The 13714-nt window shown below is 30.7% G+C and overlaps 1 protein-coding gene across 4 annotated transcripts; it reads left to right on the top strand.

Moving 5' to 3' along the window:
* The first annotated feature begins 8893 nt into the window (after positions 1 to 8893).
* Positions 8894 to 13140, top strand: LOC127252578 (uncharacterized). Of its 4 annotated transcripts, none has more exons than XM_051276808.1 (3): positions 8894 to 9300; positions 11696 to 11818; positions 12888 to 13140. In XM_051276808.1, the coding sequence occupies exons 1-3, from the start codon at positions 9045 to 9047 to the stop codon at positions 12962 to 12964; spliced, it is 456 nt and encodes a 151-aa protein (XP_051132765.1). In that variant the 5' UTR covers positions 8894 to 9044; the 3' UTR covers positions 12965 to 13140. The 4 variants fall into 4 exon arrangements, with proteins under 4 accessions (XP_051132765.1, XP_051132767.1, XP_051132764.1 ...); XM_051276810.1 differs by lacking the exon at positions 12888 to 13140 and adding an exon at positions 12652 to 12689 and having other exon boundaries at positions 8895 to 9300; XM_051276807.1 differs by lacking the exon at positions 12888 to 13140 and adding an exon at positions 11929 to 12178 and having other exon boundaries at positions 8896 to 9300.
* Positions 13141 to 13714: the final 574 nt, after the last annotated feature.

Here is a 13714-nt window from a genome sequence, read left to right as displayed (position 1 = left end):
TTGCACATACTATTATTTTCACTTGATCGGCCAGCCTAAGGTGACCATCCTTAATTGCCTTCTTGACTGTATTTCAAATGAAAAAACACTTATCTACATGATGTGCAAAAATTCCATACTATTTGTAATGTCGTTTCTCCTTTAATTTCTCATTCTTGAAGAATTTCTAACTTTTTAAAAGTCGAATGTAGTTATCATTGAACAAATATTTAAATATTTGGACAGTTTTAGCAATATCAAATGAATATTGTATGTTAAAATTTACTTCATTATTCTATGTAGGCTGAAGATCATGGAACATGTAGGCATTCACTTGTGTGATATCAGCTAAGAATAGATTCTCAAGATCCTTGTTGATATTGCCATTTTTTTCCCTTTGAATCTAAATCACATGATCTTCCTAATACAAAGGTTTCCCCCGGGTGACTTGTGCTTTTTGAACAAGCTAGGCTTTGTTTTACGTCAATTTTTCTTGTTGAAGTGCTTCTGGTACCTTTTAATCATCAAATAATGGTGGCATGCATGAAGGATTTTGATTTTATCTTATGGAACGTGATTAAAGACGTGATAATGGTTTAAAGGCCTAATTATTTGGACATCTCCACCGAGGTGTGTGGAAATGAAATTCTTTATTTATTTTTTTTGATCGGAAAGATCAAGGATTTTATAGATATAAAATATAGAGATATATACAAATACGTCGGGCATCCCCGGGGGATAAAAAAACTAACCAAAAATGAGGTACACCTACTTTGTTGGTGTTCTCCATGTATCCATATAATTTACATGAGCACTTGGTAACGTTTTTTGCGCTAAGGGGCTTTAGGAAGGAGGATATCCACCTTGGAAGACCGATTCCCCATGTTCCACTGCTAGCTTTGAGTTTTCAATGGTCTTCTTAGACCCATAGAATGTGTGGTGGATAAGACTTTCCTTAAAACTGTATCTTCTTCATTCTAAATTTACTAGGATCTTCTGAAAATCTTTCTGTGCTCATAGAATGTCCATTGAAGATAATTTTTCTTTAGTATTACGTCCACTTTGTTCTAATATTTGTAGGTCATTTTGGTAGTTTTTTTTTTATTATTGCTTTATTGGATGGAGGTGATTTTTTTTTTTTTTTTTATGACTATGCCTCTATCATTTCAAGACTAATGGAACTTTTCAGCAGCCTCTTAGTGCTTATGGAATATCCGGGGGAGATAATTCTTTTAGAATCATTATCCCTCACTCTAGAACCTAGCTCTCATGAGATTCTATTAATATTCTTTTTGTGCTGAAACATCTTAGGAACCTTCCAGTTCTTCAAAAAGAGTACTTTACCTTATGAGGGCTATTTTTCTCATAATATTTTCTGGTAGTCCTAGCAAGTGAAGAAATTAAGATCTTTTTTGAAATAACATACTTCCTAGTGATAGGAATTTTATTGGGCGGTCTTGTATCCCTTTTACTAAGGTTCATAGATTTTTTGAACAAGATTCTTACACTTGTGGGCTGCTCAATGAAGATGATCCGTCTTGAAAAACTCGTCTTTCTTGACCAGGGTTGGTAGATCCTTTGGGTGCTTTCTTGAGATAGCGGGCTGTCTGATGTATGAGATTTTTCTTTTAGGGATCTGCAATTCTTGCTTTAAAATTTGTAGGACCTGCTAATCATTCTTCAGTTGTTCTTGTTGAAGAACCTCAAGAACCTATTAATTTCCAAACAAAGATGACACACCGCGGGAGAGCTATCCTTCTGTTGCATCTTGAGAGACTTGTGAGGAATGTCCTATCAAGAGGTTACAAAATTTATTTTTTTTAAGTTCTTGCTTAATCTTAGCTCATTTTGAATGAAATTTTGTTAAAGTCTTGCATATAAATTAAAAACATGACTTACTAAAAATTTGAAAAAGTTAAAGCTTATACCATTCATTTTTGCTGAACTTTCTTTCACATTGAGATTTAAAGAGGTTGATGTGCTTGATCATAAAATGAGAGTAATTCCCAAAGAACAAGGTAATTTTTGGGACTTTTGATAGCACAACCTTTTTCATAATCTTATTCAATTTTATAATGATCTTTGAAAAACTTTCGTAGTGGCCTCAAGGTCCATAGTTGGATCCCGATGTGAAGGATGACCTAGTGAAACCTTTTTCTACTCCAAAAATCTATGATCATACTATGGTATTTTAGGTGTTTTTCAGTTCCTCAATGGTAGATGTGCAACATGTTAAAAATTTTCTACTCCTATAGTATGTCTAGAAGGTTTCTATGGTTGTTGAAGTGAAGGCCTAGGGATCCTTTACAGTCTTAGAGGCTGGGGCCTCTCTAGATTAACAATGCCAAATAGGAATGACATTCCATATTTATCCCCGAAGTAACAATTTTTACTGGAATTGGCTATCCTCCTACACTATAGAATTCTACAAGAATTTTTCTTTGAGATAGAGTATGCCTGCTTGTGACATAGGATTCCACGAGAGTAAAATAAGCAGTCTACCCCCCGCAACATAGGATTCCATAGGAACATCAATAGATGTTTGCTCTTATGCGATATAGGATTCGATAAGAACAAAAGGAACAACCTATCCCCTTGCAAAATAGGATTCCACAAGAACATAAGGCACTGTTCCTCATGCCGAATAATATCATAAATGAGCAATAGGTGTTGCCCCCCAAAGATATGGAGGGTAAACATACGAATATGATATTCAAGGCATAAAGGGTATCCAAGAATGTGCCTAAGCAACGGATAGACCCCCTGAAGGAGATGGATCCTTCTAAAATCATACAAAAATTACAAATAGCTCCTAATGCCCCTAGGAAGCATGACTGAAAACTCCTTGGCTTTCTTGTGTCCTCTAGGTATATTGGACACCTTGTATACTTGTAGGACTTAAGGAAATCGAGTCATAATGGCCATGGAATTGAGGAACCATTGCAATATCAATAAAAATTTCTTTCTGGAATGACAAGACAAAATAAATTACTTTATTTTTGTTGTTCTCTAGTGCTGGAGTTCTTCATTTGCACGCTTCTTCATCCTAACACCATGCTATTTTATTCGGATGGTCGGTGGGATGATGTCCACTAGATTTCAAGAGATCTTGAGGTTGAATTATGCCACAAAGCTTGGACTTCATCCCTAATGTATTCTTGGAGCACATAGTTAATTTTTTAGAGTCCTTATAATTTTATTATTTGAATCCACATATTCATCAAATTAAAATTCATTCATATTTGTACCAAACACTAGATCAATGTTCATTGAACCAATTTAGTACCTAAACAAACATTCAAAGTATTATAATGTTCAACACCAGGATTAACCATATAAAGACTTAAACAACTTACTATATAGGCCAAATCGAGTCTAGTGTAAACCATTAAGTACATTATCCAACTTATAACATTCAATATCTTACACATATTTCATATATTTAATACTGTCTTTGTCCCACATACTCTACAATGTTTTTTATTTTTGGTATCTCCCTCGTACATTGTAATTTCCAAAATAGAAAATAATTAATATATTTTATCTCATCACACTATTTAAATAATAAATAAATACATAAATACAATTTTCTTTTTCATCACATCATCTAATTTTCACTTTATTCTACCCACCTAAATTCAGTACGAAAACTAAAATGTTGCTTTTTATATGCGACTGAGGGAGTATCATTTTTGTAGGTTTAGAAATAATACATTGTTTAGTTTTTTGTTTTTTATAAATCTTATTATATTCATACCAAAAATCTCAAATATTTCATATCGGATTTTTTGTTCAGAAAATCTTTTTACATATTTGATAGCTTCTACATAGGACTCATCAACATCATATTATCAACATAGATTAGTAAGAGAATAGTATGTTTACATTCTATTTTAAAGTAAAGACAATTGTTAAATTTAGTCATACTAAGTTCAAGTGATTTTATACATTCATCAAATTTTATATTTAATTATCCAAAACAATAAAGTGATTTTTTTGTTAAGAGACAAACATAATCTATTTCATATTTATCAATAAAGTGATTTTTTTTTTAAGAGACAAACATAATCTATTTCATATTTATCAACAAAACCCTCATACTGCTTCATGCATATTTTCTCATTTAACATACCATATATATATATAAAGTTATGTTTACATCTAGCTTTTTTAGTTTTTAATTAATAGCAACTAAAGAAAGCATAAACCATACACTAATGCAAATATTTAATTATAATATATTATTTTTTTAAAAGTAAATTTCTTAGGTACTAGTCTAGCTTTGAATCTAACCTTAACTTTCTTCATATTTGACCTTATATAACCACTTACAGTTAAAAATAGAACAATTAAACATTTCAAACACCAAAACACATGTATTCTTATCATTTAAAGACTTTATTTCCTTACCCATTATATTTTTCCATTTAGATTTGAATTTATAATTAATTTCCTCGTATTAAACTTTTAGTTAGTTATCATCTAATGACTTAAAAACACTAAATATAAAAAAGAAAATATCATAGTTATTAATTACTTGATATCTTTTAAGTTCTAGGTAGTTTCCTCTTTACAATAAGCTATTTCCGGTCTTTCTAATTAGCTATTTTTAGTGTAATTGATAATTTTCTAATTATTTTTAGTTATTATAACAATATCGTATTATAATTCAACACAAAATTCTCTAAAATTATTTTGAGATTAATTTAACCATAAAACAAAACAGGAATAATGGTTCCATCCCGATCACTTTTAGAATTCATAACTTCGAAAATAATTTTGCTTCACCTCATTTTAAGCACCACTAGAATCACTATTTGTTTTATTATTATTATTTTGCTCTTCATATTTCAAATAAGACAGTTCATTTTCATTTTCAACTACTAAGGCCTTAAAATACAATATGGAAATTCACCAATGTCTATACTTATTAACATCTTCGAGCTAACTCAGAATTACAAATTTTTCAGCTATAAAATTTAATTTATCATTGTATGCATGTATAAAGGTAGAATAACCAAGAATTCTCAAGTTTGTTAAATTTATAAAGAACCATTTAGCGACATTGCTGGGGATAAATTAATTAAATAGGTTGCTATTATAATCGTTTCCTCCTAAAAATATTTTTGACAAAATAGAGGAAGCTAATAAGCTTCTAACCCTCTCCAAGAGGGTCCGATTCATCCGTTCAGCCACCTCATTTTATTTTATTTTTGTCTTTTAGTACTATTTTCAATACTAAAACTTTCAATAAAGCATTGAAAAATTCAAGACTATTATATGTTCTCAAACATTAAATTTTCTTGTCAGTTTAATTTTCAATTAATTATTTTTTAGATTTAAAAATTCCAAATATATCAAATTTTTGCTTCATTAAAAATACCCACAATTTTCTTAAAAATAGCAATTGTTGATAAGAATATATGTCACTACAAGAAAATATCATTTTTGTAACGAGATTTTTCCGTTACTAATGATATTATAGATGAAATTAATGATGGAATTACGTTAGCTACGTGATCTTTAGTGACGGAATTCCGTTACAAATATACTATTTTTTTTTTGTAGTGTGTACTAAAAATTTCCTTTGAAACTTTTGAATTTCTAGGGGGTTATTGTGAATTAAACTCTATGATATTTACTATAAACACAATTATCACAAAAAGGAACAACAAAAAAAAATTTATTTACAAACTAACCAGTTTTATACAAATTTTCAAGACCTCTGTTACTGAAATGTTATAATATTCTATACTTTAGTTCAATTATATAAAAAACAACATGAATAGAATTTACAAGTATTTTAATCGAATCAACAAAGATTACATACATGTTATTTTTTATTTTAAGTTTATGAACAACTAAAGCACATTTGGCAATTTTCATAGAATTTTTACCTTATTGTTCTTCCAGACCTAAAAGGGATAAACCATTACGTGAGATTATATTCTTACACAACTTAGGAATATGTCTAAAATTGCACAATGTTAGCACAAAATCAATTTTAAATTTTAATTTATAATGACCGTTCTTTCAACTTTACATAGCGTTCATAAGCCATTGAAATATTGCACCGTGTTAAAGTTTTATAGTTAGAATATATATTTCTCAAAGGGTATCATATGTTATGTGCAAGTCGAATCAATATATTATTTGTTTTCTTAAATGATATTAATTTTCTAATATTTAGCCTTAATAATATAAATATCACCTAAACTTTGATCGGTTCATATTATATTAGCAAGTTCCCTGGTATTTTATTATTATTATTATTATTATTATTATTATTATTATATTTTATTCTAAGGGCAGCCCTTAACATAATGAGATGGATCACCAAAATTAAAATAGTGCCTAATATTTTTTGAAGGGGTTTTAGATCTATTTTATACTTATTTCTATATTTCTTTTTATTTGAATTATTATGAAAATTATTTCCATTTTTATTATTATTAGAAGAACCAATTTCATTTGGTCTAAAAAGTGATCTATCCGTGATATGCATCATTTCACCATTATTTTGTTTAGTATTAGTCTTATTTATTTGCAAGTCAATTTTTTTTTTTTTTTTTTTTTTTACTTTTTAAACTATTAATAACTACATCGAAGTTTATGATTCTATCATATTAAATTGTAGACTTTAGAGAAAAATAAGAACCACCAATAACATTTAAAGAACTATAGCATTATAATAATCAATATTTTTATTACTGGTCAAGATAATATCTTCAATAAGTTTGTTAAAAATGTCAATATTTTTATCTATAGTTTTTGAAATATCAAGTTTGAAACTAAGAAATGTTTTTGAAAAATAAATATGATTTGGAAGAAAAATTTAAGTGTACCAATTATTTAGTTTATCTGATAGTTCTTTAGCATATCCATACACACTAATCTTTCTAATTACACGATCAACCAAATTTAATACGATGAAAGATTAAGCAGTTCATCCAACTCAATCACCTTTTCAAGAGGAAAATGAGTTGTATGATATGTTTCAATTGCTTTTATTATTCTTATTGATTTATTAAAATACTTCACACTTTTTTATTTTCAAACAGTTAAATTAGTTTTACAATCAAATGCTTGAATATTGTAAATGATTCGCTGGAAGTTTTTATACAAAAGTTTAATCCAATATAGTTATTTAATACGATTCTTCAGTATCATTAATTATTTATCGCAAGAGCACACATATCTAACGGAGAATTACTTACATATTTCCTTTCAGATCCTTAGTATTTTATACTAAAAAACCATAAGTAACGACCAAATAAACTCTCAAACAACCAAACTACAACATATCTAATTAAAAACACAAAAACCTAAAAGAAAACCCATAAAAAACTAATTTTTTTTTTGATCTTCAGAAAGAAACAAACATCTAAGAGAAAAGACCACATAAAATAAGTTTTCTTTTTGTTCTTTAAAGGCATTCTTATATATATAGTTTATACGCAAGATGTACTCCAGTAAGAATCAATTTTCATAAAACGAAACTGATTTAAGTTTTTCACAAAAAAAAAATTAAAATTAATAGACTCTGATATCATTTGTTATTATCTTTTGAACTGCAAATGTTGTTACACATTCAAATATACCAATGAAAAACACAAAGAAATTCTTAAATTTGAGTAAATCAATTAAATCAAACATATATTTAGTAAATCGAAAGCACTTTGAATCAATAAAGTAGTGTTGAGGTTCAAGTCCTCTAAATATCACTTACATACCAACCACACGGATACTACACCAATACAATAACAATAAAATATGACCAAACATCCCACTTTATCCCCTATCCCCCCCTAACAATGATATACAACCTTGAAGTTGAAAAATGAACATTACACAACACACAAAATCGAAAGAGAAATTGAACTAGAGAAAAAAGAGACACAAGACAATTAGTTTGATGCTAGAAACATAGGTATCTGTTGACCTGAAAAATAATTTCCGGCCTAAAACCTCTCACCGAGAGGATTAGTGGGTTCGTGGACGACTCGATGTAAAGTCCCGATGGTATGCGATAAATTTAGGAACCAATAACACAAAAAATAATCAAAAAAAGGCAGCGCAAACGAGTTTTATTGACAAAGATTGATTCAACATTATTCTACAAACACAAAAGAAGAAAAATGCAAAGAAATTGAAGTAGAATTAAAGATAGATTAAGTGGATGAATTGGATGTCCTTTTTCACATGGATGCTCTTCATATTTATCATTTTTCATTCCACAAACCTTGTAACCGTTGCGCATTCATTTGCTCGTAACCATCATACTCAATGATCTCCATTAATCACACACATCTTAATTCATCATCGTAACGGTTGCGCCACTACTTTCACTTATTCATCGATCAATTAATGGTCATGTGAACTCTTCGTAAAGATGAGATTAATAGCCAATTAACCTATAGTCGTGACATTTTCTTCTATCAAACATAGAGCTTCATGATCATTTAATTGGGCTAAGTCATCACTTTAATGGATTGCCTGTTGATCGGCCAGAAGTCTTCGGAATCGGCCCGCTTTTATTGATAGAATTTTTTGTGTGACAACAATATCCCTCAAGCTTCATTGAAGTTAACACTAAAAAAACTGCTCATTTGTAGCAGTTTCTATAGTCGCAATAAAAGATCTGTAGCAAAAACTAATTTTTATTATGAAAATTGCCAAAAATTTGAATTTGAATAATTGTATGATGTGATATAAATAAAAATTGATATGATATTTTGAATGTAAAATTAATTTTTAATATAATATAAAAATTAAAAAATAAATATTTGATTTGATATTTTTGTAAAAAAATTTTGTGAGAATAGTAATAATCCCACAAAATCCCTCGTATAAACACACCCTAAATGTTTTCTTTTAAAAAAGAAAATTTAAAAAATAAATCCCAAAATCCTTAAATTAATTCCTGGCACTAATACTCAAATAACACTTCTCAACCCGTCGCCATTCGTCCTCCTCTGCTGCCCGTTGCGCCACCGCCTCACGCAATCCGCCGCCGCACCACCGTCTGCCTCTACCTCCGGCCTCAGCCACCGCGACGTCGACATATGTGCACCACCTCCGCCTCCGCCAACACAGTTAGCCTGAGCACTGCCATTCACAGCTCCTCCACTACGCCAGGCCGCGCTTCAACCCGTCGACCAACAACCAAGCCACCGCAACCGCCGGGCTCCACTCCATTGCGCGCCTCCACCGCGACGCTCTTCAAACCGAGTCCGATCACTTCTGCGCCAGCGCCCAGACCTGCGCTCACCCAAACCCAGCTGCGCCGACCGGCGCCGCCGGTCTTCATCCTCCGATCTGGTGATATCCCTTCATCCTTCTTCTTTTAATATTTTAAATTTTGGGATAATTATTGGTCAGCAATTGATATTCTTGCTTGCCAATTAATATTGAATTTGTTGAACCCAATGACTAGAAATTTGCCATGAAGTTTGTGTTGATAATTATTGAAGTGGTAGTAATGTTAAAGAGTTAAGCATGTGATTTTCTAATTCAATTTTTGGATATTCTTCCTTAGATTAGTTAGTGTTATGAATTTTGTTGAACTTGTGCGCCCCAATTATTTTCTGTGATGGTTGAATTGCATTGCCTAGGATTTTATGTGATCTCTATGTTGATTTATCTTTCCTGTGAATCTTATATCGGCTATTGGTTGTGATATAAAATTGATTTAAATATCTTGACTTGGTTTGGCATGCTTGAATTGAAAATTGAACTCTTTTTTTTTGCTGAATCTTGATTATCAGTGGTGTCTTTGCTGCAATTGATTCTTTCGTGCGTTAATTGAGTGTTGTTTACTTCATTGCCTTAAATGTATGATGTGATTTTTTTTTTGTGTGTCAATCCTTCGGTGCAGCGATACTTTCATGTGACTAGTTAGCTCACATATTACTCTTGTATAGCTAGTTGTGTTGGGTAGTCTGTTTTGTTATTTTCTTCCACACCTTATGTGTATTTCTCTTGTTAGTTATAATGGCATCTGACGTGTTGGAAAACTTTGAATCTATTTTGACCAACTAGCGTAAATTCAAATTATGGGACTTGACTGTAAGTGCAATGAGTTTTGTCGTATTTTTTAAGAATGTGTAGTAGTATATAAAATTAAGGGTTTATTTACACTGATGGAACAAATTTGATATTTCACTTGCAATGAGTTTTGTAAAATAGAAGAAATTTAATACTTCTCGGCTTTTATAATGCGTTTTGTCTTCTGTCTAATGTGCATGAGGCTATTATATTTTCCCTTGAATGTTTGTGTGTGTTCGTCATCTTTGGATGAATGTGATGTACTGATGCAAAAAGATGTGATTTCACTTACTGGTGCTGATCTAGACAGTAGTTTCTAGACACCCTAGAGCATTGTTAAACATCTAAAATTATGAGGCTTAATGGTTTGAAACTATGATACGCGAAAACTTAGTGTAAGTTGTGTTATGCTGCAGATATGTGATGCATAGCCTTTATTGTTCAATTACTTTATAAAGATGTGTATTCAATAAATATTGAATTATTGTAACAGTGAAATGAGATTCCAAAGTCTATATACACATGCCTCAGTCTCAATAAAAGTATTCAAACTTAAAATAGGTAGTGTAGAATAAATGCATTATCCCATTAATCTTATGAAAAACAAATAAATAAGATATCATTGCCGGTTGGTCATCATGTGGAAAAGCCAAGGACAATGTCCGTCTTGTTATATTACATTTTGGGTAACTTAGATTTATAATAAGATTTTGAAATATTATCACGTCTTTAAATATACTCCCCCCGTCCCACATAATTTGTCCCTATTTTCTATTTTCGTCCGTCCCACATAACTTTCATTTTCTTTTTTGAAAATATAATTATACACTTTAATCACATTTTAAATTTTAAATTTTATAATTTTTTTAATCTTAATTAAACTATTTAATTATCTTAATTTTAATATACAATTATTTTTGATATACAATAATTATTTTTACTAATATACTTCTTAATTACTTACTAATCATATTTTACCTAAATTTTCGTATCTACAGTAACACACCCAAATTACGTGGATGGAGGGAATATTTAGTTGTGTATTAGTATTATTGAATGTTTTGAATTTAAATTTTTTAAATAAAGATATATTAGATGTGATATTCTAAAAGTAAGTTAAATGATGCATGTGTCAAAAACATTGTTTTATGTGTGTGAACTTATAGATCTCTTCCATATTAACTTAATATAGACGTTAGTGTACTTATCTGTGAAAAATGTAGTTCAAATTTTGAATGTCGATTATAAAATATTGAAGCCTTTTTTCTTCTTATCTCAATTTAATAAGAAATATCTAATGGTAATGGTAGCAGGATAAAATATTATTGATAGACTAAATGCATGCTGAATGTTTTTGGTGTTCCAAGTTGCCAGACTTTCTTTACTCAATTTGTGTTATTAAATGCATTTAATGGGTGGCGTGTGGAAAGTTTGCAATGAAGAAACATTGGATGTGAAAGAACTTAAACGTATGTGCTACTCGATAAAAATTGATGAATCTTTTTCTGTTTATCACATACTTTCACTATAAACATTTTGTATATTGTTTATATTTTTGTCAATATGAAGAAGATATTTGCTTGCTTTCTTCTCCTTTCTATTATACTGCTTGTTTCAGACTTGTGGATTTTATGTGTTGCTAAAAATACATCAATTGGTTGCATTACAGTAGAGAGGAAAGCTTTTCGCAAGTTCAAACCGAGCCTTGATGATCCTACAAATATTATACTACCTTCGTGGAGGAGCATCGATTACTGCACATGGGAGGTCTTACTTGTGATGAGATTACAGGGTATATTATCCAACTTATTCTCAGATACAATGGTATGTTGTTGAGTAATATCTTAAGTAGTGAAAGCCTAGATCCTTTGCTAGTTGAATTAAAGTATCTGAATTCTTTAGACTTGAGTGGGCACGACTTTCGATCCAAAATGATTCCTGGGTTTTTAGGATCGATGAAGCAACTACATTATCTTAATCTCTCTTCTACTTCCTTTGGAGGAACTGTCCCACAACATTTTGTCAATCTCTCAAACCTGCACACCCGTGATCTCAGCCAATAATAACTTTACATCCACTGATAACTCATGGCTTCGCAATCTGTCATTATTGGAGCGTCTTGACTGAATGGGATCGACCCTTGTTGTTGTAAGGCCTGTTTGGTGGTTATTTTTTGCTATATAGGCTGTTATGTTTGTAGGAGGATTTCATTCATATGGTTTATCTATAGTTGTACGGACTGATATGGATTATAGTGTTATGGTTTATAAATGTTGGTTTATTGTTGTTGTCCGGCCTCATATGGACTTGTGCTTTTACGGTTTATTCATTATTTGGTGGTCATTTGGGCTGTTTTAGTTTGTTGGTGTTGTATGAGTTGTTTGGTGGTTTATTGTTGTTGTATAGTTTTGACTATGTTAGGTGGTCAGTCCGATGTTTATGTTTTTATTTAAAACATTGCTATATTCTTATTTAGGATTTGATTCTACAACAAGTTGATAGATATTTTTTATTGTTATATATTTCAGAATATATTATTTACTTTCTTATTTCGCTACAATTTTGCAATTCATATGTATTCCTAACTTTATTTATGAAAGTCATTTTTTGTCATAACTAGCACAGGTTTTTCGTGTTTATATAAGTGATATTCTAGTCATTGTTAAAGTGTTTATTACGGCTGTTACGGTCCCAAATACCCCACTTATACTCCCAACGAGTTCCGTAGCGAAGATCTTCGGTGAGGTACTCGACGAAGATAACAAGAATGTACATATTTTTTTTATTAGTTGTATTCTTTGAGAATTAAACGATTTAATTGCAATAATAAAATTCTTGTTTATCTTGGAAATTCATTGCAGTTGGTTCGCCGCCTCTTATTGCCTCATTTGTGATTCTACAGTCAATGTGTTTGGTCGTCCGTAGTTGTCATTCTTAGTTGGTTTTAATATTGTATTGCGGTATGGTATTGGATTGATTGGTGTAGGGCATGATGGCCGGAGTTACTTAGGTAACTACCTTTTGAATTTGGGGTATTAGGTAGATGTTAGATTGGTGTAGGGCATGATGGCCGTAGTTGAGATGCTTTAAAGTGCTTTTGATGGTTAATTTTTTCTTTTAAAATGTCTATAAATGTTATTAGATTGACGTCATTTTGTCGGGTTCATTAAGGATATTTTGGATTACTTATGATAAAGTTATGCATTAAGTTATTTTATCATGCAATTGCTTTTGTATGAAATACCAATTTTCATTTGTGGCGACAGAAATTTTATTTGACGCTGAGACGGTTTTTGTACCATAGTTTTTGTTACCGAAATTTTTTTGTAACAAAAAGTTTTCTGATATTTGTTTCGCATTTTTTGTTATGAACATATGTCGTAACAAAAGTTTTCTGACATGATTTATTTTTGTTTCGCATTTTTTGTTACAGACATATCTTGTAACAAAAGATCTCTAGCAGAATTTTACTTTTGTTCTGCTTTTTTTGTTACGGACATATGCCGTCGCAAAAACATGATTGATTCTTTTGTTACATACACAAACCGTAACCCATACATTTAGCAAGAGTTTATTTAGAGCATTGACCGTCATTTATTTGTTACGGATTTTGCCGCAACAAAGACTTTTTGTACTGCAATTTTTCGTAGCGGTCAAAATCCGTAACAAAATCGACATAAAAGACTAT

The sequence above is a fragment of the Andrographis paniculata genome, unplaced genomic scaffold, assembly GCF_009805555.1.
Source record: "Andrographis paniculata isolate CXL003 unplaced genomic scaffold, ASM980555v1 Contig46END, whole genome shotgun sequence".
Classification (NCBI taxonomy): Eukaryota; Viridiplantae; Streptophyta; class Magnoliopsida; order Lamiales; family Acanthaceae; genus Andrographis; species Andrographis paniculata.
This window is presented reverse-complemented; position numbering and strand designations above follow the sequence as displayed.